The sequence below is a fragment of the Emys orbicularis genome, chromosome 4, assembly GCF_028017835.1.
Source record: "Emys orbicularis isolate rEmyOrb1 chromosome 4, rEmyOrb1.hap1, whole genome shotgun sequence".
NCBI lineage: Eukaryota > Metazoa > Chordata > Testudines > Emydidae > Emys > Emys orbicularis.
The window spans coordinates 67,581,814-67,598,666 of record NC_088686.1 but is presented as its reverse complement, the minus strand read 5'-3'; the positions used below and the strand labels follow the sequence as shown (position 1 = coordinate 67,598,666).

Below are 16,853 nucleotides of genomic sequence, written 5' to 3'. Positions count from 1 at the left end.
TGGCACGCGGCTCGTCAGGGTAAGCACCCTAGCGGGCCGGGCCAGTTTATTTACCTGCTGACGCGGCAGGTTCAGCCGATCGCGGCCCCCACTCGCCGCGGTTCGCCGTCTCGGGCCAATGGGGGCGGCGGGAAGTGGCGCGGGGCGAGGGATGTGCTGGCCGCGGCTTCCCGCCGCCCCCATTGGCCCGGGACGGCGAACCGCAGCCAGTGGGGGCCACGATCGGCCGAACCTGCCGCGTCAGCAGGTAAATAAACTGGCCCGGCCCGCTAGGGTGCTTACCCTGGCGAGCCGCGTGCCGAACGTTGCCGACCCCTGGTCTAGATAGTACTTAGTCCTGCCGTGAGTGCAGGGGACTGGTCTAGATGACCTCTCAAGGTCCCTTCCAGTCCTATGATTATATGATTCTATCCCTCCATCTGACACTTAAGCCCAGAGAGCCTGTTCTTTGGATAACAAAATTTACATATTGTAAAACTACAGGAACATTTGCAGCACTACTTAAATAATGCCTGATGCATTTGTAGATATTGATACACTCGGATTCTATTCAGTCTGGATGTGCATAAGTTCTAAAAGAAGCTACCAGTCTCAAGGTCAAAATCGTTTGCATTGTTTCATCCTCCCAGAGGACATAAGTACAGAGCAAAGAGTTGTTCTGAAACACATTAGGCACTGGGGAACCTGTCTTGTCCAGCTGATCAGAACACGCTGCTTTTAATCAGTGGTTAGTCCTGAAATCTACAAAGAAATAGAAATTAAGACAGGACAAGATCCATCCATGCACCTGCCCTCAGCAATCATGAGAAATCAATCATGTGGTCCTAACAGGACTCCTATCAGTGGTCCTCTGCAATATGTTTTGTTGTTGCTGTTTTCATTTAACAGGATTTCTAAAGATTGTTTGGAGGTGGGGATTATATCTTTTGTCCTCACATATCATTCTCTATGTAAAAGGATAAATGGACACAAATCAGACATCAGGAATGGTAACATACAAAAGCCAGTAGGAAAACACTTCAATCTCCCTGGACACTCAATAACAGATTTAAAAGGAGCCATTATTCAACTAAAAAAACTTCAAAAACAGACTTCAAAAAGAAACTGCTGAGCTACAATTCATTTGCAAACTTAACACCATCAATTTGGGCTTGAATAGGGACTGGGAGAGGCTGGCCCACTACAAAAATAATTTTTCCTCTCTCGGTACTGACACCTCCTCATCAATTATTGGGAGTGGACCACATCCACCCTGACCTAATTGGCCTTCAACGTTGGTTCTCCACTTGTAAGGTAATTCCCCTCTCTGTAATTTTCACTCCATGCATCTGAAGAAGTGGTTTTTTTTACCCATGAAAGCTTATGCCCCAATAAATCTGTTAGTCTTTAAGGTGCCACTGGACTCCTCGTTATCCTCTAGCTGGAGAACTCAAAGTGCTTTTCAGACATTGAATTAAGTTTCACCACTCCTTTGTGTGGTAGTTCAGTATTATCTCCATTGTGCAGATGGGAAAACCGATACAAAGATGCATTAAGTGGCTTGTTGCTCAAGGTTCTTGCACCTTTAGTTCTCCAGCAAAACTGGGAATAGAACCCGTCTGCTGACTCCCAGCTTTGTGTCTTGAGGAGAAGATACATGAGCACTTCTTTAGACTCCTCTCTCTATGTCTGAGCAGAGCAGCAAGATGAAATTGACAAGATCTTTAAAGCAGGAAACCTTTCAGAAATCTTCACAAGTGAACATTTCTGGTCCATGCACACATGGCGCTGTGTGCAGGGGTTGGAGAGTGAAGAGGGCGGGCAAAATGCTAGGATTTGGGTATGTCTAGTGGAAAATTGTGGTACTGGCGCTTGGGATTGAGAAACACTGATTTTTAAGAGTGGTAGCCGTGTTAGTCTGTATCAGCAAAAACAACGAGGAGTCCTTGTGGCACCTTAGAGACTAACACATTTATTTGGGCATAAGTTTTCGTACCCACTTCACACATCTGATGAAGTGGGTTCTAGCCCACAAAAGCTTATGCCCAAATAAATGTGTTAGTCTCTAAGGTGCCACAAGGACTCCTCATTATTTTTACTGATTTTTAATTTACACTTCAATCCAATTGAGAAGGTAAAACATACTTGATAATCCAGTTATCACCACATTAGCTCATAGAGGTTGATCCTTCCCCATGCCATCAAACTCCAGTCAGCATTCATGAGAATTCTCAGTTTAGAAGGCAAAACAGTATAAACTGCATACCTTATTGTGTCTATTCAATGTAAGGTGTGTTTTTTCCTTTCTAGGTTTAATATTAGTGCTGCTGAGTAATACTTACAGAACATTCTGCCATTGGTTAGCATGTGATATGAATTGCTAAGATTCAGGCAGTTGCTGCAGGGAATCAGACTGGCACATATGGATCATTTAGAAAGAAGCAGATATCACCCACATGTCTCCAGAAAGTGGTTGGAGGTAGAGGGAGAGAGGAGAAGTGCAGATTAAGAGGCTGGGACAAAAGGACTGGTTCCATTACAAGCTTACTGGAAGGAATTGGCAAAATTAGACTCTGGTGATCTCTGAATTGAACTCACTAGATAGTCATTACTAAGTACTGATATATGTTCAACAAGGCAGCGTCGTGAAGCTGAAAACTAGCAACCATGACTGGGCCTTGGCAGGTGAGACAACTTTTAATTTATTTCTGATTTATCTCCCTTCCTCATCACCCTGCACATGCTGCAGTCAGCTTCTCCATTTCTGACTCAACACAAACCTAGGTGATTCTGTCCGTATGCTTTAATTCAAGTATGCCATGTGCTAGTGGCCTCCTTTGCTGTGGTATGGGGAGAAAGCAAGCAAGTTCACAGCAGAGTTAAACATCATTTACTATTGAATGTGGGGTGTTAGATTTTGAGACAATTAGATGACAACGCTGGAGTGGCAATGAGATGCAGCCCTGAAATTACCTTGGTAGTGATGTCTATTTCTCTGGACACTGACCGGACCATATGATCACAGAATTTATTTTAAATTCTGGAACATTTTGGAAATTCCATTAAAATGGAGAGAGGAAAATCAAGATAAATCTGATTTTGTTTTTTATAGCTCTGGCTCCCCATTCGCTTAAACTGTTTTACTAATCACATGTAAGTGAGTCTTATTCATACAAAGAGACGCTTCATAGATGAGGATACACAGTGCAGGTTCATCATTCTCTTGTCCCACAATGTTGGAATCCAGGAAATCACTCTTCAAAATCAGATTGATGGTGATTGTTAATTGCATTTATTATAACAAGCAGACAAAGATGGCACTGTAGTAACGTGTATGGGAAAAGAGACTGCTGTCCAACCTCACCCCAGAATAGTGGTATTCAGCATAGCTGGGCTTGAAACTCAAGCTCTTCCTGCTTTTTTGCTAGTGGAAGTGCTGAGAATGGAACGGGAGAAGGTCTAATGAATATTCATAAGTCCCTTTATATTGGATGGATAAAGGAGTGGATTTGGAATTTGGTACATGAGAATACAACAGTATATTGCAAACTATTACATTCAGAATCCTCTTTGTGTTGATAGTCATATGCTCCTAGAGCCTCAAAGCACTTTGCAAATGCTGTGAAAGTGTGCTGATGTGAAGTGCAGCTATCTTAGGACAGAGGGACCATAAAGAGGGGTGGTTGGAGTCATATGACAGCTTCCAGTTATGAGAAAAACTATGTCTGTGTGGTTTGTTATACACACATTGTGTGGCTGAAATTGTCAGCTTATACATTAATTTTCCATTGGTTTCTCAAGAAGCCAGTAATCCCTTGTCCCCTGGATAAGTGAAAATTCCCCTTACTACTACAAAGGAGTGAACAGCTAAAAGAAATATCAATGACCACATAATGGGGAAAAAATTGCCTCCTCTTATCATGATTTTTGCTTGGCAGAAGCCAGTTCAATGAAGCTCATGCACTTTGGATTAAGAAATATGATTATCATTTGCTTGTACTGTTTTCTGCCTCCCACATGGATGAGATGAAATATCCAGGGATTCATTTTTGCTACTTTCCAGATAGAAGGGAACTCTAATGAAAGGCAGGAACTGAAGAGAGCCATTAGCAGTTACGAATAGGCAATGCTTTGCAAAGTTAGGATGATACAGTGTAATAAAAATGGCCTTCACACTTGATACTCCTTTTGTTTTTCTGCATGTCTGATGCTGTAGTGAGCTTTTTTTTTTCTTCTTATGACTGTCACCTACTTCCTGAAACATTTCCAAAGATGAGCATGAACCAAAACCTTGGATGCAAACATCTGCAAACTTTGGAAGGTTTCGAAATAGAAACCCTGAAATAGGGCTTTTGCAAAAAAACAACAATAATAATTTCTGTGTAATGGATCAAACAAACACTTGCCAAGCAAACTCATCGGAATTTTGGGGTTTGAAATGTGAATGTAGTTTTGGGCCCATAATTCTATTTTCTCTCCCTCAATGATGGCAAGTATTTTCTTTTTAATTAACCCCCCCCCAACAACAACAACAAAAACCACAGGCAGCAGGGTTAGTTGAACAGGGCATGGGACCGAGTCAGGAAACCTGGGTTCTCTTTCTGTCTTTATCACTGACTCATTGTGTGAACTTGGGCAAGTCACTGATGCCCAAAGTTTCAAAAGTGTCATTGGGATGGAATGCACCCTGTATTCCCACCCTACATGCTATTGTAATAATGTTTGTACAACATATGCTTTGTGAGGCATTAACACTGGTCAATAATATCATGGCAAAATGTCTGTAGCAACATTGTGTAAAGTTATGAAATCCCCCTGTATGATGTTAAAGGCACACATTCAAACAAACTATCTTTAAATGGGGGGGGAGGGTTACCTCAATTTGCATATTAGTTGTAAACAGAGTCCTCAGAGCAAGAGGGGGAATAAAGAAGACAAAGAAAAGCTGCATTTCAGCATACACAGGTGAAAAGAAGTCTCCTTGCTCTCAGCTGGAAAGAACTCTAACTAGGGGCCACACTCAGGAAAATGCTTTTGAAAGGGTGACAGCTATAAAAATAAGAGGCAAAACCACCCCAAGTTTTCTCTCCATGTCCATCTCTCTCTTTTCACCTAAGAAGACAAAAGAAACAGCCATTGGACCGTGGGAGCAGATCCTGACCTGAAACTTGGTCAGCAATGCTACTGAAAACCTGTGGTAAGAATTTCACCAAGTCTAATTTAAGTATAGTGCTAGGAAGCCTTTTATCTTTATTTTTCTTGTAACCATTTCTAGCTTTAATGCCTTAGTACTTGTACTCACTTAAAATCCTATCTTTTTTGTTAAATAAACTTGTATTCTTAAACAAAACTAATCAAGGGTTGTGCTTAAACTGGGCTGTATGGTAACTCTATTTGAAAGAAGCAAGTTGTTGTATATTGTTCCCTTGCAGGCACAAGGGACCTACAATATCTGATGTGTCCAGGAGATGGCTGGACAGTACAGAACACACATTGGGGGGAGGGAGCAGGGGAAGGGGAATTCAGGACTGGAAGTGTGTTGGGTCACCCTGCAAATAATAACCAAGGCTGTGGCAGGAGCGGCGCAAGGGGTTTTGCCGCCCTAGGCGGGGGTCCTTCCGCGCTCCCGGTCTTCGGCGGCAATTCTGCGGCAGAGGGTCCTTCTGCGCTCCTGGTCTTCGGGGCACTTCGGCGGCGGGTCCCGGAGCGAGTGAAGGACCCCCCCGCCGCAGAATTGCCGCGGAGGGAGGCAAAATGCCGCCCCCCAAATCCTGATGAAGCGGTTGCCTAAATGGAAGCGCCGGTCCTGGCTGTTGGGATCCAGAGTGTGGCTGGTGTTTGCTGACAAGCTGCTGGGTTCTGCTGAACCAGAGCTGAGGCCATCCACAGACACTCAAGGTGTGACCTGCATGCTAGCAGACTGAGAGTGCCCCAGGTGGGAGCTACAGGATCAAGGCATTGTGAGGCCATCCAAAGTTGCAGAGCAGAGGTGACACAACTCTCAGTGGTCTGGATTGCACCCCGGAATGCCATACTCATACTTTTGGATGTGTCTATTTTGAAATGCCTAACTTCACACTCTTCTAGTTGCCTGATTTTTCAGTAGTGCTGTTCAAAAAAAGATAAAAGTATATTTTGCTAAACCCTTCAAAAGAAATGGTTTTGTTTGAAATTTTCTATATTTTTGGTTTGTGTGTGGGGAGATTATGAAAAGCTGTGCCTTGGCGTCGGAGTGGTGGTGCAGAGGAGTGAAGGTGTTTTTCTCGCTGCAACAATTAATTTTTAATAGAAAATTTTCATTAGAAACCAAAACACTTTAAAAAATGGCTAAAAGATTGATGAAAATTTGGTCCATTTTTTGTAATAAAGAATTTTTGTGCAGCTCTAGTCCTACAACTACAACTGGAGACCTCAAAATTAAAGGACTCTTGAAAATGTGGATCTAACTACTCCTGGTGAGCATGTCCCCCATGCTTGTTTTTCTCCCCTCTAGTGTGAAATGGAAAGATCTAGCTGTGTTGTGTGTCTGATTTCCATTCAAAGGTGCCACGGTAGTTGGGTTTATGGAGGCTTGAGGTACTGAACTCATTCAGATCTTAAATCAGGTTGAAGTTTCTGCTAGTTCAGAGTCTGACTGAACATTTTGGTCCATCCTGAATATCATCTGCACTGGAAGAAATATATGTCTTGGGAGTTGGAAGCTTCTGGATGCTCCTTTAAAAAAAATCAGCCTGCTTAGTTAAACATCTAAATAAGAATTTAGGAGCTGAAATTTAGGAACCCATGTTTAAAAGTCTTGGTCAATGTTTCATGGTTAAAAAGGACCAGAAGACAGGAGATCTGGGATCTATTCTTGGATCTGCATAGACTTGCAGTGTGACCTTGGACAAGTCACTTAATTGCTCTATGCCTCAGTTTTTCCATTAGTAAAGCTGGGATAATAGAATACATGTGAATCAAACTTTTCAACTGTATTTTTTTGTTTGGGAATGTTTTGCTTAACTCTTGTTTTATTACTACAATTTGGTATTTGTATTACTGTAGCACTTGATGGCCCTACCGTAGACCAGGGGACTATTATGCAAGGTGTTGTACAAACACAGAACAAAAGAGGTGATCCCTGTCCGAAGTGGCTTACAATGTTGGTATAGGATGAGAGACAACAGATGGATACAGTCAGATGGAAGGAGTACAAACAATGAAATAATATTGGTCAGCATGATGGGAGGTGGTCTCTAGCAGCAGCCTAACCATTGTCCAGTTTTATGTAGGCATCATGATGAAGAGTTTTGAAAGGGGATAATGAAGTGGATAATGAGGAGGGATTGGAAGGTGGTAACTTTGTGGACATTTACCTCCCAAGTCTGTGGGACAGTGTGGGAGAAAGCATGGAGCTGTTTGTTTGAAAATTTAACTAGTGAGCAATGGCGGTTGGCATCATGAGCTTATCAGAAGTAAGCACTGACAACTTGATAGTGAATGAGAAGTGATAGGTAGGGTGGGGTTTGACTCTGCAGGGCCTTGAAAGTGAATACAAGCAGCTTATGTTTGATGGAATTGGGGTGGGGGGAGCCAGTGGAGGGATTCAGAGAGAGGGTGTGACACGGTCCCGGTGACAGGCTAGGAAAACGATCTTTGCAGCTACACTCTGAATGGATATGAGTGGGGCAAGATTGCATTTGTCAAGGCTGGAGAAGATGTTGCAGTAGTTGAAATGATGAGAGCCTGGACAAGAGTTTTAGCAGTGTGTATCAATAGCAAAAGCTGTATTTTAGACAGATGCAGAAAGAATCAGCAAATTTTGATATCTTCAAGTGCCTCTGCACTTCTGGTTTCCATGTGGGGACAAAAGCTGGTGTGACATAATTCACCCAGTGACTGCTCACTAGCAGTTCCATGTCCTCAGCATAGATGTGGCACTGTAATTGCATATGTTCTTGTTCACTGAGTAATTTTGAAAGTTCCTTGCAAGACTCTGTTATGGCTGCCAGGCCATTCATTGATGTCTTGGTGCTCTTATTTCTTTGAAAGTCCTTGTTGAAATGTGTATTCTTCAGCATGGGACACACGAGCTGCTGCTCTTCCAACAATTCTTAAATGGGGAAAACTATTGTGGCCAACTAAGAGCTCTGAGTGGTGCACAGAGTTAGGGTGTAAGTAAAATTGTTCTGTTCCTCAGTGGTCAGTATGGTAGGGGGGAAGCAACATTAGTCTGTGACAGATTAAATATGGATAACCAGCTGTCAACAGAATCTGTTGTAACTCTAACATCATTTTTCTCTGTGTCTTGGTTTCTGCTGCTGAGCCATTCACCAGTGCATGTGTCAGTTTAAAATTAATATAGAAACAAGGTGTGAGTAGTTCATTCATGTGATAGCCTGAGGTTGCAAACATGGTGATCAAATTCAGCATCTGCAGTAGGCAAGACTGCCTTACAACCCCAGGAAACCTTGGAATTAAATTAATTTTTGAAATGTAGAAGTGGAGCCTGCAAATCAAAGTTGACTTGAGATTTTTAAAAAAATGCTTCTAAAGTTAAGGGGAAATCATCCAGGTTCATGGCTATAATGCTTCAGTCTGTCATTGTGGTGGAGAGAGATTCTTTGCAAGGATTACATTCCTGCCCATCCATCCTGAGGAAAGCATAGGAAAAATGTAAACACTGAAAAAGGGGCATCCAGTATCCCCTAGGCATCAGACCTGCGTTCCAAAGGGAATGGAAGAATTGCAGAACTCCAACTCCTAGTGTAACAAGGGGGCACTATATTTTAAACATCCATTGGTAGAAGAGGAGCCTCGAATGTGTCATGGACAGGGGACATCTTGTAGACCTCAGACCTCTGATCAGAGGAAAGGCTGTCCTGAAGATATTTGATATCTGCACAGCACTAATGTTTAGTTTGTCATTCCCCCTGGAACTGACACACTTGTCTCCAGGTGGAAACAGAGATTGAATGTCCTCAAAAGGGCAAAAATCCCCTAATATTTTAGAGGGAATAGGAAGGGACTTGAGTTTTCCACTGCCCCAGCAATCAGACCCTACTGTTATTTTGGCTTTTGGAAATAATTATATGCATTTGTGCAGAATAAGGGCTATCCAATTTATTGAATGTCACATGTATGTTTATGATTGTAGGCAGGTGGCATATGTATGCATTTGGTGCAAAGCAGCTCATGGCTGAACTGAAGGAGATAAGGGAGACAGAGAGGTACATAGATGAGACTTTCCGGGACACAGTAGAGCAGTCCCACCCCCAGTCTGACAGCTTTTGTGCTTTTGAGGAGGATGAAAGTCTCAGGGAAGAAGACCATCAATCTGGAGCAGAAGGAAATGATCCCATAGTTAGGACCCTCTTTCCAGATGATGTCATGGTATCCTCTCACATTGAGGATACCCCTTCTAGGGGAGGGGACCCCAGTTATCAGGAAGAGATAGGTAATAGTAATGGGGGATTCAATTATTAGAAATATAGATAACTGGGTTTGTGATGACTGGGAGAACCTGCATGGTGAATTGCCTGCTGGGTGTGAAGGATGCGGCTCTCTCAAGACATCTAAACAGACTTGTGTGCAGTGCTGGGGAGGAGCTGATGGTCATACTATATGTAGGTACAAGTGACATACAGAAAGATCGGTGTGAGGTCCTGGAGGCCAAATTTAGGCTTCTAGGTGAGAGATGAAAGTCCAGGACCTCCATGGACACCATAAATGACTGCTTCTTGGTGCAGCTAGTCCTGGAACCGACAAAGGGAGAGGCAACTCTAGATTTAGTCCTAAATGGTGCACAGGATCTGGTCCAAGAGGTTAATATAGTTGAACAGCTCAGTAATAATGACCATAATGTAATTAAATTTAACATCTTGTGTGTGTGGCTAAATTAGAAGTCATGCCGCAGAACTACCAGAATTTTCAATTCTCATCTTTTCTTCCACTATTAGTATTAAAGAGGGGGCAAAACCAGTGATTCTGAATAGAGAAAAAAAGTGGCCTGATTCTACCATCTTCCTTTACTGAAATGTTTGACTGCTCTGAGATAGATCTTCACTTGACCCTTTCCCCTTTTGTACTGTCTATATGGAAAATATGCTCTAAATTTAGCAGACTGGTCATGTAGATAACAAGAGAGAGAGATATCAGAGGGGTAGCCGTGTTAGTCTGAATCTGAAAAAAGCAACAGAGGGGTCCTGTGGCACCTTTGAGACTAACAGAAGTATTGGGAGCATAAGCTTTCGTGGGTAAGATGCCTTGCATCTGAAGAAGTGAGGTTCTTACCCATGAAAGCTTATGCTCCCAATACTTCTGTTAGTCTCAAAGGTGCCACAGGACCCTCTGTTGCTTTTTAAGAGAGAGAGAGAGTGTGGCATGGCTCAGGTGATTATTAAGCTGAGTATTCTCCCTCTAGATTGCTGATTCAAAGAGAGCCCAGCTCAGCAGTGACTGTAAAGTGTTCCACACCATGAAAAACAGCCCCCCCCCCCCCGAATTGGCATAAATTCTCAGCTGTGAAGGCAAAAAATGCCAAAATGCCAAAAAATGCCAATTCATGTCTGTTTCTTTAAACTGCTTTTTGAGCAAAAATTCAGAAAAAAAATATCTAAATTTTATTTTGACATTTTTTTCAAAATGAAATGTTTCGATTTTTCAGTTTGAAATGATTTTTTGTTTCAGATTTCCCAAAAATCTTTTAAAAGGTTGAAAATGAAACAAAACGTTTAGGTTTTGTTGAAATGAAATGTTTCATTTGACCCAAAACAAGCCTTTTTCAATTTATTGATTTGACAAAAATTTTAATTTGGTTTTGACCCGAACCAAAATGAATTTTAATTTTTTTCATAATTGCCAGCAAACCAAAAAATCCATTATTTCACACAGCTGTAGTTGAGAAGGGAGTATTAGAAAGTTTGAGCTGCTGCTGCCATCAATGTTGTACCTGTTATGTCAATAAAAAAGACATACTAACTTTCATCAACACTAATTTTTACACTTACACACACACACACACACACACACACACACACATTTCAACTAGTTCTAGTCAGATGCCAGCTAGTAAGAATAGTATAGCAATACACACAGCACCATTTGTCTCACTCCCAAGGTAACTCACATCACTGCACTTTTTAAGGATGCAAGTTCAGCTTTGATTTGTTCCACTGTTTTGGGGAGACATGGAATAAGAGGGAAAAAATTATGTTGGATGTCATGAGCTAGCTCTTCAGGACAGGAACTTTCTTCCCCTTGTGTAGGGCCTATCACATTATCAGTCTACAAAAAATAAATATTGTCATGTTTGGATTGATTACATTATTTATGTGCTGGAGCCATGAGTGTGTGATGCAGCTATTCCCAAATACGTGGCAACCAATGCCAGGAGCAACTGAAACTATCTGAAATTTTGCTTAATTTTTCCACTTGCTTCATTTTTTTCCAATTCTTTTACTTTTACCTTTGAAGTGCATTAATTATTCTGGGCCAACTGTCTTCAGTGTGAGTTTTGACTGAGTAAGGAATTCAAGATATGGCCCAATAGGAAAAAATGGAAGTCGTTGACATGTCTGGAACTTAGTCTTCCATTTCTAGGATTGTTCATGTCCATTGTTGCATTAACCAATCATATCAATACATTTTCAATCCCTTTTCCCCTTCTTCCCAGTGACAAGGGAGTTGGAATAGCTTAGCAAATCTTAGCAAATGACATGAAAAGATTCCATGACACCTAGTTTTTGCTGGTGCCAATACTTTATCAGTATTTTGCGTATCTATAGTCACTATTCTTGCAAACCCAATGTAATCCTTTCCTTCCCCCTTGGCAGATTGAAGATATAATTACAAGAATGCAGGATGACAAAGCAGGTGGAGTTCCCATCCGAACAGTCAAGAGCTTTCTGTCTAAAATCCCCAGCGTCGTCACAGGTAAGAACCATGGTTTGAACGAAAGACTATGAATTAGTGCTAAAAGGAATATGGCCTTGCAAATAAGAGGTGAGTACGGGAGGAAGAGGAAATGAAGGGAAAAGCTGACCTGGGCCTATTTTCTGGATTTGCCCTTCAGTCAAAGCATAAAAGATGATGCCAAATTGGTTCTCTTCTGTAAAGAGTAACAATTTTTAACCAAGTGATTGGATTTCCTTAGGGTGATCTCTGAAAACCTGTTAAGTGTTTGTATAGCTCTAGTCTGCATCACAACATTGCCATGCAATATCTTATATAGTGACATCACACAGGAACAGGGGGATACAGGCTCCCGTTTGAGACATGAGAAATAAAGTTGGCAAATACAGCACATGATCAGCAGATAGACAAAAAGGTCGGCTAAAGTCAGGAGGCTTGAAAGAGCACTCGGGAGAGCTGCTGGGAAGATAATGTGAGGAATCTGTTTCTTGTCCTCCCCAGATACTTCATCACAGTTCCTTTAGACTTCTTCTGCGTGCACAGGCAGCAGCGTAGCTAGCGGGGTGCAGGGGAAGCAGCCACTTCCCCTCAGCAAATTTGCCCAAAGTGGCGCCTTTCCAACTGCAGCCAGAGGAGCGAGGAGGGGCGCAGGCTGGCCGCCTGGAGCACGGCCGGCCGCCATGCGGGGGCGGCCGGAGGAACGGGGAGGCGCGGCCGGAGGAGGGTGGGGGAGGCGCAGCATGTGGACGGCTGCCGCGGCCGGAGGAGCAGGGGGGGTGCAGGCTGGCAGCCAGCAGCCACGGGGGGACGGCAGGTGCGACCTGAGGAGCGGGGGGGGCGCAGCATGGCGGCCGGCAGCCGCGGCCAGAGGAGCTAGCGGGGGTTCCGGGGGTGGCACGGCAGGGCCGGAGGAGCCATGGGGAGGAGGGGTGATGCGGCCGGAGGGAGCCAGTCAAGGGGGGGAGGGCGCGATGCGGCCGGAGGAGGAGCCATCCAAGGGGGGCGTGGCCAGAGGAGGAGCCAAGGGGGGCGCCTTTTTTAGGTTTGCTCCCCCTCCTCTTAGAAGCTGGCTATGCCACTGTGCACAGGAGCCCCATGGGAATATTAAATCTCTATTACAGGGACCATTCTAGCACAATGAAGTTGTGTCTCAACCTGTGGAACCAGGGGTGACTCAGGAGCGTGGCATCGGAATATAGAGCCATTCCTTCCCAGATGTCCAGCTTGGAACTCGTCCATGGCTATTGAGACCAAAAGTCATTGCCGTGTGATAGATGCTCTCGGTGACAGATGTAGAATGAGTCAGGGGATTCAGTTCCGTTCCCAGTGGACAGCTGTCCACCTCACAAAATCCCACAATGACACTAGTTCTAATTTTCTACTTTGTTTGCAATCCCAGCAGAGAAGATAAGGGTTTGAATAAACCATTAACCGTGAAATGCCCTCTCAGCCCTGGAGTATCTTTTTCCAGGCCAGGCCTGAAGCGCATTGTTGGGACAGTTTGAGGAAGCTTTCACTGCTGCTTTACCTGTTATGTGGATAAAGAGACTTTACTCTTTGTGGCACATTTCACTGACAATCAACTCATTACAATGATTAGTAAAAATGCAAAAAGCCAATATCCTCTTGTAAATAGGCAGCAAAATCTACTTTGAGGAAGGTTGGATTGACCAGAGACTTTCAGGTTAGGCTGATTCAGTCAGAGGGATGAGAAGAAGCATGATTTGACATCTCTGTATCAGAAACAATGGCCTATGTCCACGTTCAGCACAGGAGTGAAATACAGACCTCCAGCAATGTAGAAGTCAAGGCAAGAATATGGAAAGTAACATGGTGTTGCTACTGATTTAGAGCTCAATCCTGCGAATACCTCTTATCAAGCAATAGTCTCTACTTCTGTGAGTAGTCCAATTGATTTCCAGGGTGTGACTCAATGTAGTAAGCAGTTTGCAGGATTAGGCATGGAAGAGAAACATGAATCTACAATGAGATGTGAAAAGACACTAAATTGAGGCTTATGACTGTAGCATATGTTGACTAATATTTTTGAAAGTTCCTAGGGAAAATAACTGTTTTATCTAGTTTGAAAACTCATCCTAAAGCTCTAGTGCAGAGTACACAAACAGGATGGCTCAATCCTTATTCAGCTAAGAGAGTTTGCCCATAGTCTTGTTAATATTCATTGACCTGATTAAGCAATTGATCTAGTCATCAAGCCATTAGGAGGAGGAAGAAAACAGGAGACATAACAGCATCTCTCAGCTGATTATATTTATCTTTAAGCACCAACACGGGAGACAGCTCCCTGGTAGAGTGAAAAGTGCCCTTTTTGCATTCTGCTGTTCCAGAATAGCAGCTGCAATAGTGTCACCTTGAAATTGGGTCTCTCCACAGAGGAGAACTACAGTTCCAAACATTTTTAGTAAAGAGGGATGGAGCGAACGGAATCAGATAAAACAACAGAACCTAATCCAAAATGTGTGGAAACCGTTTCAGAGGAGGATGTGGGAAATGTGTTGTGTTGCTCAGTTGACAGTCCCTTCAGCTAACTTGAAACCTGAGCCAGTTCTTCTCAGCCAATTGTGGCTGTGACCTGGAGCTTTGGAGGTTGGACAGCAGGGAAAAACAGAGGTTAAATAAGGAATCTGAAGTCTCCTGCATTTTTCCTCTCCTACTGCCCCCCACCGCCTCTGCCCCTCGCAAATTGATGCTGGTTAGATTTATATCTATGATAAAAACAAAAGAAAGATTGTTTTGTCATAATACAGTGCCAAATTAAGTACATTTCTTAACCCTTGATTTGCTTAATGTTCTTAGCATAAAAAGACATACTTACAAAGCCTTTGACACTAAGAATAGACTTATCTGGAAAGATTTTAATTTCTGAAATCCAATGATGTTCTATATTTTCACAAACAATCCAATTCCACATGGAAAATGTAATAAAAATGCCAAGGCATGACTTACTGTCAGGCTAACAATAGCCATGCTGTAATACACAAGGGGTTACTTCTTGACTGCAGCAACGCAGTATACGGTACTGGCATTTTTCTTCCTCCTTCTTCCCAGCTGTGTGTGTAAACTGTGGAGAGTGGAAATCAGACACAGATCAGGAGGGAAGGTGGAACAGGGAGCTGTCAGAGGAGGGTTAGAATGGAATATGATGAATTATGGGACTGTGACTCTGGGAAGTGAGGTTTGAGTAGAATAATGCCTTTTTTTTTTTCACTTCACTTCAACACTCATCTTTGGCCAGTGGCGACCATGTGTGTTGTGGTACAGAAGGATGTGAATCTCCTATCTCCCTAAATGCCTATTGTAGTCAGTGTCTAGAACAGCGCTCGCTGCAGTGGAAGAAACCACACATTCCCCTCTCAGGTAAAGTAAGTGATGCCTCCAATAGTGTTCTGTTACTGGAATGCTGATACAGCTGACCACTCCATGGTATTCCATTTATCAAAAAGTAGTGTCAATACACCTCCTCAGTATATTAACCACCATTCCATTGCACCTGACTTCTACACCTCTGCCAATGCATCTCACTGTTAACCTGGTATTTCCATACAAGGACCCCAGAGCTTTCAAACACTGCTATTTTTCATGCAAGGGCTCTCTGTACACCATTGCCAAAGCGATGCTGTACTGATCTGCAGCACCTATGCTATTCTGATATGGACAGCCCCTTTCACCAACAGCTCTGCCAAACCTGATTCCAAATCTTCTCCATGTTGGTCCTGACCTTGTTCATACCTCTGATAATGTACCTCCAGGGTGACCTGTAATCCAATGCCTTTTAGCTATTCACTCCCCTTCTGATTCACCTTAATCCGAACCTGTAACCCAGTGGTTCTCAACCTTTCCAGAGTACTGTACCCCTTGGAGGAGTCTGATTTGTCATAAAACTACTTGCTTACAAAATCAGACATAAAAATACAAAAGGGTCACAGCACACTATTACTAAAAAATTGCTTCTGTTCTCATTTTTAACATATAATCATAAAATAAATCAATTGGAAAATAAATATTATACTTCAATTTCAGTGTATGGTATATAGAGTAGTATAAACAAGTCATTGTCTGTATGAAATTTTAGTTTGTACTGACTTCACTAGTGCTTCTTAGGCAAATATCTAGATGACTTGATGTGCCCCCTGGAAGACCTCTACATACCCCCAGGGGTACAGCAGTGAAACTCACTGCTGTAATCCACTAACATCCTTCTGTTCTAGTACAGCAGTCTTCTTCACCCAGCTCCACCAGTACACCTGAACTCTGATCGACACACCTTTATTCCAGTCTTGATCCACTTAGCACTTTAATTCCTCCTTATTCCTGATCTATAACCTACTACATTCCTGCTTTTCCTGTCTGCTGCTCTCAAAGGTTGCCAATTTGCTTCTCAACTGTCATATCCCTGCTGTTTCAGGCCTGGTTTTGCAAATTCCCCTCAAACTTGATCTGTACTTGCCCCAAATATTTCAGCCATGACCCCTTATGCTTCGGACATTGTTGCCAAAGGGTTTCACCCCTAACCTGCAGCTTTCCCCTGTCATTCTAATATTCAGGGGAGACTGAGAACCAGGCATAGGGCAGGCAGGTGCAATACAAACTACCGCCACACAGCTCTGCCAATGCCCTTCATTCTTGATTTGTAGTATCTCTTTTATTTCAGGCCTGGGCATCTCTGAACAGAAACTGCCAATTTTGCTGAAGCTGGTCTGTAGTTTTCTTGGTGTGAACATACATTCACTTGAGACTAGTGATCTCAACTAAGCTTAAACTGCTGTATATTTCTCCTTAACAAGCCAGCATCTATCTTTTGACAAGTGTGCGTGCAGTGGTCCCCAAACAAATCATAATGCCTCCTCTTTGATAGAGTGCCATTCAGCTGTAGGATATAAAGTCCATGTTACTGGGAAAGAGATAATTTATTATTAATAGTGCTCCCGGTCAATGGAGCTTGTGTTAGAATGGTAAAGTAG

At 42.9% G+C, this 16,853-nt stretch overlaps 1 protein-coding gene across 1 annotated transcript in view; it reads left to right on the top strand.

Annotated features, from left to right (window-relative positions):
• Positions 1 to 16,853, top strand: part of RGS6 (regulator of G protein signaling 6) — a 502,429-nt gene that overhangs the window by 298,335 nt on the left and 187,241 nt on the right. The window contains exon 2 of the mRNA XM_065403307.1: positions 11,793 to 11,892. Coding sequence (XP_065259379.1) covers positions 11,793 to 11,892 — 100 coding nt within the window. The remainder of the gene's footprint in view (positions 1 to 11,792; positions 11,893 to 16,853) is intronic.